This window comes from Malania oleifera, chromosome 13, assembly GCF_029873635.1.
Source record: "Malania oleifera isolate guangnan ecotype guangnan chromosome 13, ASM2987363v1, whole genome shotgun sequence".
Taxonomy (NCBI): Eukaryota; Viridiplantae; Streptophyta; class Magnoliopsida; order Santalales; family Ximeniaceae; genus Malania; species Malania oleifera.
The window spans coordinates 37,742,766-37,758,068 of record NC_080429.1 but is presented as its reverse complement, the minus strand read 5'-3'; the positions used below and the strand labels follow the sequence as shown (position 1 = coordinate 37,758,068).

The 15,303-nt window shown below is 35.6% G+C and overlaps 1 protein-coding gene across 1 annotated transcript; it reads right to left on the bottom strand.

Annotated features, from left to right (window-relative positions):
- Positions 1 to 4,245: 4,245 nt before the first annotated feature.
- On the bottom strand, positions 4,246 to 4,977 carry LOC131145804 (uncharacterized). The gene has a single exon (XM_058094988.1). The coding sequence runs from the start codon at positions 4,975 to 4,977 to the stop codon at positions 4,246 to 4,248; it is 732 nt and encodes a 243-aa protein (XP_057950971.1).
- Positions 4,978 to 15,303: the final 10,326 nt, after the last annotated feature.

The window sequence follows — 15,303 nt, the reverse complement described above, 5'->3', positions numbered from 1 at the left end:
GAAAATAAAACTTTAATTAGTGATTTTGCATCTCAAAAAGTTAGAAAAATTAATTTTAAATAAAAATTAAAATTTAAAAAAAAAATTAAGGGTCCTTAATTAAATCATTCGCCTAGAGCCCCATATTGTGAAGAGCCGGCCCTGTACGTACCTCCCTCATCTGTAGCGGTTAATTGTGTTTCGTGCAATTTTCCATGCACGAATAACTTTTACCAAAGGGTTTTAATTTTTGTCTTTCAAGTACTTTTAGATCTTTTCATTTTGTTGGTTACTTGTTAACTTTTGCTTTTTATTTTTTTCTCCCCCCCTTTTTTTTGTAAGAACACGATCGGAATTAGACTAATTGAATCGATGAATCAATCAAATTTTTAATTGAATCAATAATGTAGGTTTCCTATCACTTTATATATTAATAAGTCCAAATATTAATATTTTGTAATCTCATAATTTGTGTAAGAAAAGAAGAAGACAAAGCTGTTGCAGAAGGTGTAAGAGAAGAGAAAAGAAAAGGCAAAGCTGCTGCAGAAGGCACTGAAAATTGTATTAATTCTCTATGTATATGAACTGTACACTGGCTTGGTTATTTATACAGGGAAAGGGAAAACAGAATGCAACAACCAAAGAATATTCTAACAACAAGTTAAAAACAAATTGAGTAATTACAAAATGGTACAAAGACATCTCAGCTATGGATGGGGCTATTATGTAAATTCCTTGAATTAGCATCACATGAGGTGTACCCAGTTGGTGTAGGATATGGCTGAGTTGTAGCATTGGCATGAGACTGCTCTGATACCCCCCCGCAAGATGGAGAGTATATGTTAGCTACTCCTAGCTTGGAAAGATGTAAGTAGAGTAAGTGAGATGGTAAAGACTTGGTAAACATGTATGCAACCTGCAACCGAGTAGAAACGTGAGCAGTCCAGAGAGTGTCAGCTTGAATATTGTCCTGAATAAGATGACAATCCACTTCAATGTGTTTTGTCCTTCGTGAAACACTTGGTTCGCAGCAATGTGTAAAGCAGCTTGATTGTCACAAAATAACTCAGCTGCTTGAGGGTGAGAGATGGAAACGTCAGCCAATAAATGTCGGAACCATGTGAGTTCAATGGAGATGGAGGCCACGACCCAGTATTCAGCCTCAGCAGAGGATTAGGAAACCACATTTTGCTTCTTCGACAGCCAGGAGATAAGAGCGTGTCCCAGAAACACACAAAAACCAGTGACGGACCTACGAGAGTCTGGGCAAGAAGCCCAGTCCGAATTAGAATAACCAATGAGTTGAATAGAGGAAGCAGCACTTAAGAGGATGCCTTGGCTTGGTGCTTGCTTAAGGTAGCGAAGCACTTTGTGTGCTGCAGCGAGGTGAGTAGTGGAAGGGCGATCCATATATTGACTGAGGACTTGAATTGGATAGCTAATGTCAGGTTGGGTGAGGGTAAGGTAAAGCAAACGACCAATGAGTTGGCGATAAGGAGTGGGATTGGACAAAGGAAGGCCAAAGGATTTTGATAATTTTTGGTTCTGATCCATTGGAAGTTTAAGGGGTTTGGAAGCAAGATGTCCAGTGTCAGCTAAAATATCCAATGTGTATTTGCGTTGGCAGAGAAAAATTCCTTTGGGGGATCGAGCCACTTCAATGCCTAAGAAATACCGTAGGGGACCAAGATCTTTGATACGAAAATGGTTGTTTAAAAAATACGGAGAAGGGAAATGGAGATAAGGGAGCTGCTAGCAATGATTATGCCATCGACATAGACAAGGAGAGCTGTGAAACCAGTAGCAGTTAGACAAGTAAAAAAGCTATAATCAACCTTGGATTGTTGGAAACCAAAACTGATTAAAGATTGAGCTGTCCACACCCTCTTGCTGAGTAAAACCACAGCTTTTATATACATATTTACAATCAATTGGAGATTTTCCAGGAGGTAAATCTGCGAGGGCCTAGGTATTGTTGAGTTCTAATGCTGCAATTTCAGCTTCCATTGCTTTGCACCAGTCAAGGTCTTTGGCAGCTTGATTGAAAGATTGGGGGTCTTGTTGTGAAGAAATGGTAGAAGAAAATAAAGCAAAAGAAGGTGATAATCGTGCATAAGAAATGGAAGAAGATAGAGGAAAAGAAATACCTAGGTGAGGGGCTGCCATGTCCAATGGTTGGTTGGATGAAATGAAGCTGGCTTGTTGGCAATGAAAGTCATGTAAATAATGAGAAGCTGTTCTGGCACGAGTGGATCTGTGAAGGAGGGGAGGTGCTGGAATAGTGGGGTTAATTAATGGAGAAGAAACTGTGGAAGGTGAAGGAAGATGTGGTGATAATTCAGCAGGTAAGGTGGGAAGGGGAGAAATAGGAGAATGTGGGATTAGTGAGGAAGGTGGAGAAGGATTGTTTGATGTGGAGTTGGGAAGAATTTCGGAAGGAGGAGTAGGATGTAATGAGGTAGATTGTATGGGATAAGGAGAGGGTAAAGATAAAGATAGGGGAAGGGATGCAGGAGTAGGTAGTTGATGGAAGGGAAAAATGTGTTCATGGAAGGTGACATCCCTAGATATGAAAACAGACTTGGTATTGAGATCAAGTAATTTGTAGCCTTTTATACCGAAGGGATAACCAAGGAAAACACAATGGCGACCTCTTGGATCAAATTTGCGGCGATTTTGGGAGATGGTGGAAGCAAAACAAAGACACTCGAATACTTTCATGTGAGAGTATGTGGGAAGTTTTTTAAACAATAGCTCAAATGGTGTTTTATGTGAAAGTAATGGACTAGGAATGTGATTAATAATGTAGGCTGCTGTAAGGATGCAATCTGTCCAATACAAGAGAGGGAGGTTGGACTGAATTCTTAAGGCTCGGGCAATGTTTAATAAGTGCTGGTGTTTACGTTTAACCTTTCCATTTTATTGTGGATTTTCCACACAAGTTCGTTGATGAATAATGCCTCGATTGTTGAAGAATTCAGTCATTTGAAATTCAAGACCATTATCACTGCGAAGAATTTTAACTTTGGTGTGAAATTTAGTGTCAATCAGATTGCAAAAGGCCTCAATACACTTCCTGACATTAGATTTGAGTTTAAGCAAATATATCCAAGTACACCGAGAGAAGTCATCAACTATGGTTAAAAAATATTTGGTCCCATCATATGCCATAATGGAATGAGGTCCCCATATATCGCAATGTATGAGTTCGAAAGGGGCTGTACTCTGGTGAGTGCTATCAGAAAACGGGAGACGATGATGTTTTGCAAGTGGACAAACAAGACATGGATTCTTATCAGAGACAGTGAAAATATGATTACTAATGCAGGGATCTTTGATTACATGAAGCTTTGAAAGGGGAGTATGACCCAATTGACAATGCCAGAGATCAGAAACCATATTCACTTCTTTGGAAATTGCTGAAACAGAAATGGATTTATTTAATGAAATGGGAAAATGATCGAAAAGGGCTACAGGAGGTACTGGAGTAGTTATCAGGTTGTAAAGTCCAGCTTTCATCTCACCCATGCCAATCGTGGTCCATGACAAAACGTACTGAATAAAACAAAATTAGGAAAAGAAAAGAACACAACAAGAAAAGGAGTTGATTAGCTGTTTGACAGAAACCAAATTGAAATGGAAAGAGGGAACACATAAAACATTGTGTAAGGTTAATTTGGGATTGATACGGACAGTACCAATGTGGGAAACAGGAGCTGTGTGACCATTAGGTACCTTAATAAAAAAGGAAATAGAAGATGTTATTGAGGAGAAAAAAGAAGTGCTGCAGATCATGAGATCCGTAGTTCCTGTGTACATTAACCAAGGAGTATGTGAAAATGGAGGGATACCATTCATGGTGGGTGAGTGTGAACATTTTGCTTGGACATTGTTGACTGAATGAGTGGCAATGGAAGTCTCAGTAGGCTTCAAAAGAGCCAACAACTGCTGGTATTGAGTTTTGGTGAAGGTCATCTTGTCTCCTGAGATATCTTCTACTGGGCTGAGAGAAGACATATTTGCAGATGGATTGAACTGTGTGGATTTACCATGAAACTTGTGGCTTGGTGGGTACCCATGCAGTTTATAGCACTTTGTAGCAATATGGCCTGTCATATGACAGTGGGTGCAGGTTGGGGGTTGAGCATTTCCTGCTTTGAAGCAAACATCAAGTGTGCGGCCTTGAATTTTGCAGTGGGTGCAAAATGGTCTGTCATGTTTGGATGATTTGGAAGGTTTATGAGAGAATTTATAGGAAGGACAAGATCAGTTAATAGCAAGTGCCATGGATTTAGTAGATGGGAGATTAGGTACCATGAAATGTTGTAGTTCTTGCTGTTGGACCATAGAGAAAACTTTGTTTACGGGAGGTAATGGATCCAAGATCATAATCTGATCGCGGGTGGCATTGTATGAATCATTAAGGCCCAAAATAAATTGGATTACATAATCCCTTTGATATCGATCAAGGAGAACAACCAACTTGCTACATGTACAGTCAGGTAAGGGGTCATACAGAAGAAGCTCATCCCACAGAGTCTTCAGTTTGCCAAAATAAACAGAAACAGAGTCATGGTCTTGGGTGAGACCTGTTAATGCCTTTTTAAGTTGAAAGATGCGATGACCATTTGATTGAGTGAATCGTTCTTGGAGTTCTTTCCAGACCTGAGCAGCGTCGTCCACCAGAGCAATGCTGGATTTGAGAGATGGATTTATGGAGTTATGCAACCAGGAAACCACCAGATCATTGCATTGCTCCCACGCATCAAAGAGTGGATCTGAGGTGGAACTTGGTCTGGAGAAGGTGCCATTGATGACGCCGAGCTTATTTTTTGCACGAAGAGCCCTGCACATGGCTCTCGACCAAGTAGTGTAGTTATCGGCAGTAAGAAGATCAGGAACTAGGGGAAGAGATGGATTATCTCCATGGTCAAGTCGGTAGGGGTTGGAGAAATCCAGAAAAAAGGATTTTGATGAGTTGGGAGCTTCAGCAGCCATTAAAAAAAAACTTTACGTTGAGCCTTGCTCTGATATCATGTAAGAAAAGAAGAAGATAAAACTGCTACAGAAGGTGTAAGAGCAGAGAAAAGAAAAGGCAAAGCTGCTGCAGAAGGCACTGAAAATTGTATTAATTTTCTGTGTATATGAACTGTACACTGGCTTGGTTATTTATACAGGGAAAGGGAAAAAGGAATGCAACTACCAAAGAATATTCTAACAAGAAGTTAAAAACAAATTGAGTAATTACAAAATGGTACAAAGATACCTCAGCTGTGGATGGGGCTATTATGTAAATTCCCTGAATTAGCATCACATGAGGTGTACCCAGTTGGTGTAGGATATGGCTGAGTTGCAGCATGGGCATGGGACTGCTCCGATAATTTGTGAATTTTAAATTTTAGTTAGAAAAATTGTTCCTTAGAAGTCTTTACCCCAATCAAACATGGCATGTATATTTTTAACTTGCATGACACTAAGCAATGGATTTAGTTTCAAGTTGCATGAGACTAAAAAAAGACCCAACCGAAATAAAATTGTTTGTAAATATTACAAGAAAGGAAGCAATTTCCCAATATATATAATGTTATTAAAACGCAATATATACACACACACACACACGCATAGTGCATCCTTGAAAAACTTCTATATTAAGCATATTTGTCTTGACATCCTCATTTTCTCATATATCCATGGAGATTTGTGAAATGTCATATATATAATTTTGCGACCCCTTCTACTCCATCAAAACTTGACTTAATTAATGTATAGATATATATAAATATGTATTAAGAGTATTTACGTACTGTATGCTAGCTAGCTAGATCATGAGGGTATTAAAGATGAGGATGATAATCATGATATGCATGTTGATTGTATGTTGTTTATTTGCATGCATGGGTTCTTAATTTTGATGAAACAATGATGGTTTGTTTATGACTACATGCAAATCCTCCTCGCGCAATGCTTGATGCACTATCCCAAATTTTAGACGAATCTTCACTAGTATAGCCTATGGATTAGACTTTCTTATCTAATGAAATTATCAAAAATGTCAAGTTCCATTGGCTTACGTGTGGGCGTACTAGGTGGAACTCACATGAGACCAATTTTTTGAAGTGATTTCATTGGACGAAAGAACATGATCGAAAGACCGTGTTGGTCCTTGTTAGATCACCACTTTACCTAAAAGTTTAAGCTGTTAGGTTATGAGTCAACAATGTATATCAAGCTTTAACACTCCCCTGCAAGTGCAGTCCGACAGCACGTGGAGAGATAAACACAAGATAAATAACATCCATAATAAGGAATGCAATTTTTTTTTTTTTTAAATTACGGGCAACAAGACTAGAACCTAGGACCTCCTGGTAACCAGCTCTAATACCATGTTAGATCACCACTTTACCTAAAATATTAAGCTTTTAGGTAAAGTGGTCCAACAATGTATATCAAACTTTAATAGTCCTCTAGGAGGAGTGGAGGATTATTTTTTATCTTTCCCGTGACTAAAAAAAAAAAAACATAAAAATTAATATATGTACCTCTCCTAGGCTAGTAGCACCCATTTATGTGTGTGTGTGTATATATATATATATATATATATATATAATCTATATAAGAATATTGTTCTGTGTGTGTGTCAAGAAATAATTCATCTATTTTTCTTGTTTTGAAAGGTGACACATATTAAAATAGTTGACAATTAAGCAACCTTCATAAAAGATAATGATCTAGCTAGTTAAAAATTCAAAGGAAATATATAATAGCTAATTAAGGCTTTAGAACTAGGTTAGTTATTCTTGTAGTAAAATTAGGAAGCAATAAGTGTGTTACTACACACTTTCAGCTGAAAAAAAAAAAGAAAAAAAAGAAGAAGAAGTCAATCACTTGAATTTTGAATTGCAAGTGAAGGATGTAGGCATAAATGCATGAAAGAGAACAAAAAAGGCCCTCCCCTGCGCTCTACCCCCAACCCTATTTGCATGGTTGGCCTCCCCAATCTCAAATGCACCTCGCTGGCCCTCGCCACACTTTTCTTGCCTTCATCAGTCCTCTACTTGCCTTGTAGCCTCCTTAGCCATTGCCAGCCCTTGTAGCACCTCTCCTCAATCCATCCTAGTACTCTCTCTCTCTCTCTCTCTCTCTCTCTCTCTCTCTCTCTCTCTCTCTCTCTCTCTCTCTCAGATTCTCATTCATTTTGTGAAAGTTAGGGATGTAGAAATAGTTGACACCCCTAACGAGATCACACTTCACCACAATAAATAAGCTTATTAGTGGCGGTTTCAAGCCGTCACTAATAATTAGTATTAGTCATGGTTTTATCAGTATTAGCGACTGATATTATATATATTATTTTATCATATTCATATTATATATATATATATATATTAATATTATCTATATATATGAAAGCTTAAGTTTCAAGCTTTCAAAAAAAAAAAAAAAAAAATTCCAATCCAGGAACTCCCCCTCCCCCACTCTCTCTGCCGCCCTCTTTCTCTCTCTCACTCTCCAGCTCTCTCTCTTCATTTTTCTCCATTCGTAAGCCGAATCAAAAAACGAACACCATTGTTTTAAAAAGTTAACCAATTAAATTGTAATATTTAATTATTAAATTGTAGTATTTGATTAAATCATGTTTTTGGGAATGTTTTGGGAATAAGTTAAATTGTAGGGAATTGATTAAATTAGATTTTTGGGAATGTTTTGGGGTTAAATTAAATTGAAGGGATTTGATTAAATGGAATTTTTGGGAAATATTTTGGAATTAAATTAAATTGCAGGATTTGATTATATTAGATTTTTAGAAATATTCCTAGGATTCAAAGTAAATTGCAGGATTTGATTATATTAGGGTTTTGGAAATATTTTTGAGATTAAATTAAACTATAAGATTTAATTATATTAAATTTTTGTAAATATTCTTGGGATTAAATTAAATTGTAGGATTTGATTATATTAGATTTTTAGATTTAATAAAATCAAATTCAATAGGTGAAATTAATCATACCCACGTTTTTTTTTTTTTTAGAATTTAATCGGTTAACGGGAACGTGTGAGCTTAGGGATGTTAGGATAATATTTATTCTGGGATTTAGCTGACTAAACAAAAATATATGAATACAGAGATTTGTGCAAACGTCGCAGATATTGCTTTAGGATCCCTGCAGGTATTTCTTCAGAAATCAAGTAAGAAGGATAGATTATGACAGACGTATTTACAAAGTTAACTGCTAAAATTATATTATGTGATTTCAGAAATAATATCTGAGTTTTCCTGAGTACACAGACATATGAGATGAGAGTTTTGAAATGGTATACACTTTGTATAAGTTAGGTTGGTTTGAGTAAAACCCTAAAGATAATTATATCAATATTTTTAGCAGTATATTAAAGTACAGATTATCAGAGAAAATGTGTGGCATGAGTTATATTATGCATAAATATACCGAACCAGGATTGGGTAGGCGAATCATACTCATAGTTACAGATATAGTTACAGATACAGACATAGTTGATCTTGTAACGATCCGGAAAATACTGATATTTAAATATTTAAGAGAAAGAAAAATGGAAACAGAAACAGAAAGAGGCAGTAGACTTCGTTGACGAATACAGGGTTTCGTCGACGAGAAAATACCGAGAGGGGGTATGGAGCAGCCTGAATTTCATCGACGAATATAGGGACTCGTTGACGAAATTAATGAAAGACTCGTCGACGAGGTGACGTGTCTCGTCGACGAATCTGGAAGTATAAATATTTGAAAATCGGGATTTTTAATCATTTTCAGCGCCACTCTCTCTTCTCTCTCTCTCTCTCTCTCTCTCTCTATGAATCATCTCCCTTCTCTCTTTGATTCTGGCCCCACCAGTCGCAGAATCGACGATCTGAAACTACCACGACGCTCCTGGCGAAGTTCTCTACAAGTTTGCTGGAGCGAATCGTCAGGAAAACAAAGTTAAATTTCATCCCAAATTCAGGGTAAGGTCTTTTATTCAGTTTTTGGCCTTATGGTAGTTATAAGAAATGACGTAGATGATGAAATACTGATATTTTGTTCTGGAGGATTGCGTTTTCAGGATGTTGGATTAGGAACCCTGCGGGTATAGAGCCAAAATTTTATAGGGGCTTTTCAAAGTTGAGGTAAGAGAAATATGCTATGCTAGGAGTTTTAATAAAGTTAACAACGATTTTATAGATGTATATTTATGCCAGTTTATTATACAATTTTTATCAAATATGAGTTTAAATGATTGTGTGGCCTAAGTGATTTTCATGAGATGAAGTAATTTATATAGCTTTTATAGTTTATATATCATACTACACGGAATGCATGGAAGTAGACAGTATGTACAATTTATATGGTTCTTCTCAGTGTATGAAATTATACAAAATATATAGGTGTAGATATAGATATAGATATATATATATATATATATATATATATATATATATATATATTCATAAAGACTATGCAGAGAGGTTTACATGCATATATAGTAGTGTTATGAACAATTTCATGAAACAGAATATACAGAGTACACACAGAGTTTTAGCATGCCATGTTCCTATTACCATAATATACAGAGTAAACAGACAGAGTATATAGACAGAATATACAGACAAAGATACAGAGGTAGCATTATGGTAATTTTGGAACATGGAGAAAACAGTAAAAGAATATATATATATATATATATATATATATATATATATATATGTATATAGTATCAGATCCCTGTGGAAAGATTATAGGCAGATACAGTTTACAGAGCACGGTACCGTTGCTATATTCAGATAGAGTGCAACCACACATCTCAGATAGTGTGTGGGTACCGTCTAGCCGTGCTCGGAGAGGATGCAGCTCCCCAGTTCGTTGGGTAGAGGGGGCCGGTTAGACGAGGTAGCAGTCCGTCTCGCGCCTAGGAGAGGATGCAGTTTGGCTGGGCTGAGGTTGTGTAGAGTAGATTGACTTATCTAGAGGGCCGACCAGATAGAGTCCCACCTACGAGCCGCAAAACCCTGTCATGAGGGGTCAAATCATGACATACAGAGTCCCAAGGATACAACATAGTTATATGTATGTATACAATTTTACAGTATATGATGAGTATATTATGATATATTTTTAGTATGAAAAGTAGAAAAACAGATGATACATTATGTTTTAAATAGAGAAAGAAAGATATGCTTGAAAGATATGATTTATAGATAATTTATTGCATTACATTTCAGTCATTATTTTAAAGTATCCTTAACTTAGTTGCCACACACTAGTAATGGCATATTTCCACTTACTAAGCATTGACTCACCCCTTTATTTTACCATTTTTTAGGTGAGTTAGTTAGGCGAGCAGATCAGGCTCGCGGATAGAAAGTAGCTAGATCACCCTAGTTATAGGGTGAATTTTTGTCAGAGCTGTATATCTTTTTGAGTAGATGATACTAGAGGGGCATTTTTGTATGGTTTGTATATTCTGGAATTTGGTATTGTACAGTTTCTGTATAAATGGTTTTATGATTTATGTTTCCGCTGCATAGGACTGGTTATTGTATATATATAAATATATATATATATATTTATATATATGAATTTTAAGGTCGTTACAGATCTAGTTTGATTAGGCCAACCATGGCTAGGTCCAGCCTTCGGGCCGCACAACCTGAATCATATGGGGTTAATTTATGTCGTTATAGTATTATCCATCCAGTGTAGTTCTTCTATACATATATGTGCATTTACTTATGCACAAATACTATTTTATTATACAGAGTATAAACAGTGATGCATAGTTTAAACATAGCATGATTTGAGACATTTATTTTATACAGAGTATGATTTGAGGTATTTGTTTTATGCAGAAAATGATTTGAGATACTAGTTTATATAGAGTATGGTTTGAGATACTTATTTTACTTATAGCATGATTTGATAGAAAGATAAGTAAACTAAAAAGCATTTTTATGGGTACGCATACAATTCTATATATGAGTTCACAGAGTAAGAAAAAGATAGACTATGAAAGTGTATTTGAAACATTAAAACTTATGTTGTCATACACTGATAATAATCTATTCTGTCTTACTGAGAGGTGTCTCACTCTTATAATTTCATCATTTCAGGAAACCCAGGTAGACAGGCTTAGAGTTCTATTCAGGGTAAGTGATAGTGAGACACCGTGATGTATAAGAAAGTATGTGTGTATTCTGTGATGTTTATGGATGGATAGTTTTGGGGACTTAAGTATAAGCAGGCTGATGGTCAGAACTCTGGTATTGCTATTGGATGTATATGTATATATAGATGCTTCCATTGAGTTATATGGTTGTTTGACAACTGTTGTACCTAGTGCCACTTTGGGCAACCTAGGTTACTATAGTACGTTTGCCACAGGGATTATGTATAGAGTTTTACATAGGTTATTGCAGTCTGGTTTCAGAATTGTTATGGTGGCAGTATTATGATTCTTGTGTCAGAGCAGGTTTATTTTACAGAAATATATTTATATAGATGAAAAAATGGTAGAAAATCGGGGTGTGACAGTTTGGTATCAGAGCCTAGGTTCCTAGGTTCTTTAGACTTTCGCAAATAGTGGATAACAATATCAGAGTATAGGAATGAATTTTGATAAGGATAAGAGATGGGTAGACTGTGATTATACTAAGTCATTGTTGGAGGTTAAAATTTGTATTTAAGATTCTTGTTGGAATTGGTGTATTCCTAAGAAGGGGGGTGAATTGGGTATTAAAAAATTTCTCCCTTAGGTTCAACTATTTCAACAACAGTATATTCACAACATAGGGTCAGTCTACTCAAATGCACAAATAAGTAAAATATGTGGAATTGAAATCATGCGCATCATTCACACAATAACATACACGTGCGGTAAATATAAAGTGCGAAAATATAAACAGACATACGATATATTATCGGGGTTCGGTCAACCCAAGAGCACCAGTAAAAAATTTAATAATATTTAATTGATTTAACCTCGTTTAAAAAGTTAACTACGATAAAAAACTCAGAGCAACCTGAGAGCACCGGTCGACCAGGACAAGTTTGGTCGACCCAAGTTCTTAGGATTCGGTCAATCGGGTAAGAAATGAACTGAGGTCTTAGTCGATCAGACATGTAAGTCCGAAGGCGATTTTTCAGTTTTGTGAGGTTCGGTCAACGAGGCTAATTTTAAACTAAACAGGTCGGTCAACCAGGTTGGTGATATTCAAAAAGTGTTTGATCAACTAGGAGGTCAATAAAGTTGACTTCAAGAGGTTTCGGTCAACTGGGGTCAAATGAACTGAAATGGTTCGGTTGACCGGGTTGTGGTCAACCAGTTGACTAGGTCCTTGGTCGATCGACCGGGGGCAAAATAAACATGAATGGTTGGTCAACCGAGTGTGCACACTTTGTGCATTTCAGTCCTGTTTCATCCAACAAACACCCTATTCAAATTACTAACACATACAAGTGAGTGAGTGAGTGTCCTAAGGTCATTGTTTGCATCTTTTTTAGGACATCGAAAAAATCCGGCATCGGTCGACTGAAGGGTAATCCCTAAGATCTTTCCAAGGTCATTTTCATTTTGAGCTTACCTCACATACCATGCAGGTGATGCATGCAATTATTACAATCAAAACCCTATTTACTATTACAGACCCTTTAAATAATAATGAAATAAATAACAACATGTATTGAGTCTTTCGCTTCAATTCCTTGTGCCATCATTATGATATTTTCAAGATAAACCTGAAAATCAACTCGGCAGACATTAAATACCTGAGTATTTGTCATGATCAAAATAGGGTATGATTCATAGGGTCAACAATCTCCCTCTTTTTGATGATAACAAATACTTGCCTACTTCTCCCCCTTTTGGCAACAACAAAAAGGGCCAAGATTAGACATTAAAGTATATAGGCAAATAAAAGGTAATTATCATTCAAATATAAATATGGTTTTGGGAAATCTTTAAGAATTTTGGCAACATACCGTTTGAAAATAGAACATTTTTCCCAAAAATACCTGGATAGAAAAGACCTGATTGAGTTTTAGATTTACATTATATCCACAACAATCAACTCAAACAGTTCAGTATTCTCAAAACGTGAATATAACTATCAACATGCAAGAGATCTGATAGTCATGCATTTCATAGTACAAACGAATTCATGACGTATAAAGCATTGACAGTTTAAGCAATTAAGCACACAAACTAAATAACCGGTCGTTTAAATGATTTAAATGACATAACAAATGTAATTAGATCAGAAGTATCCACAAACCATAACATTTTAAATCATATCATAAGACCCGTAAAAAATTTGAGTTAAAAGCATACGACATATTAAATAGAAGGTTTAAGCATAAAATAGTCTAACTAGTTCGTCTGCATTTCATGTAAGATCCATGAATCAGTTATGCAATTAAAAATATATGTATAGTATATAATGATAATAAGGCAAGAGATAAAAAGTTTTTTGATTTGAAAGGAATTCTTGCCAAAATGTATTACAATATATATATATATATATATATATATATATATATATATCCCCCTTATGATTTTTGCTTAAAGTACTAGGGGTGTGCTTGCAGAAAAAGAAACTTTAATTTTAAAAAAAGCAAGTGCAAATTTAGTACAAATTTTCTGGTTTGTCAATTAAACACTTTCTAAGATATAACCAGAAAACCACAACCATAATGATCATAAGAATTTGACAATCACATGCACGATCATATGACAAATAAAATAACATGTGGCAAAGAAATATATATCAACTTAAGATTTTCACAAAGGTCACTTCGGTTAAGCACATGCCACAGTGAGTTCATAATAGATCTAAGCTAAAAATATTTGTGGGCAAAACAAGATAGGAATTTATGCCTAGATTGTCCCCCTATCAATTTTAGTACGTGCTTAGATTCTTTAATTGCTTATACTAACCAAAGATTAATTTCATTATGCTTAGCAGTATAAGCCATTAATCCAAATCTTAAAAATCAACTATATTGAGTATTTGTCAATTGCATTTGTCACTTGATTAGTATAGTTGTCCCTATAGATCATAGATGCATCAGAGAGTGTATATTGAGGCATGCAATAACGTTCATGACCCAAGAACATTCCATATCAAAACATAAGCCTTTAAGCATTGGACATAATGTCTAGGGTACACGAGAACCTATATCTACTACCAGCATGCAATACACAACATACTGCATCAGCCATGCAGTTGGCATTCCATATAAGCATGCAAGTGAATAAGTTTCTGCAACAGCCTTGCAGATTGTGTTCCATGCAATCCGGTATTATCAAACAACATATTCAATAACAGCTCATAATACTAGATAATCATAAATCACTATCCATCAAAATATAATATGAACAATAAATAACAGTGGATAGTTATGAGTTTAGTGCTGTAATTCATTAAGGCGTATATGCTATGATCATAAGGGCATTTAATATAAATAGTCATAAAAGATAAATACTCCCCCTTAGTTATGTACTTATTCATTTTATGCCTTTTCTTAATTTCTAATTACTTAGCCAAGTGTTTTAGATTTTTCATGATTATATCTTGGGGGTGAGTGCTTTAGGCTTATTGGATCAGAAAGTCACAATGAATATTTGTTGAGATGATAAGAAAATGTCTGCCTTTTTTCTTATGAATCTCAATGTGTGTGAGAGGCACAAGTTGGAATGACTTTCAATTTAAACTTTATGTGCATGGGTCTACTTGAATTTTGTACACTCATCTAGATTGAGACTTTCTGAAACCAACATAGCCATTCAACTCATCTCTAAGGATATGAAGCTCTAAAGGATATGACTTAACGTTTTGAGAGCTATGCGTGTGAAGTAGATTAAATACTCTTAAGGATTATGATTTCTGTTAAGTTCGAAGAGTATTCAATATAAGTGGACATGACTCAAGATATTTTCATGGAAGTGGATATGTCCAATCGCTTAGGCAAAGAGCATTTATGAGTATTTGAATTTTCTTGAACAATGCTCTTCGGAGAATGGAAAGTATCATATAAATATTATCACAATTTAAAACAAGGATACAAACCTGGGAAAGGATGAATCTATACCTGATATGATCATGGTTTGGTAAAGATTTCCTATGGAGCGATTAAACCAAAATTAAAGGTTTTACAATTTAAACTCAAAGGGACCAATCCCCTAGTGGATACCTCTAATTTGGTTATAGCTATGAGAAGCACTTAATATATATATATATATATTCGTCATTTATGATCAATAGTGCTTTAACCCTAGAGTGATGACTTGATTTTGATTTAGACTTTTCATATTCAA

Bases quoted from the DNA above. Each gene is read 5' to 3' on its own strand.
- LOC131145804 (XM_058094988.1), bottom strand. From the start codon at position 4,977: ATGGCTGCTGAAGCTCCCAACTCATCAAAATCCTTTTTTCTGGATTTC.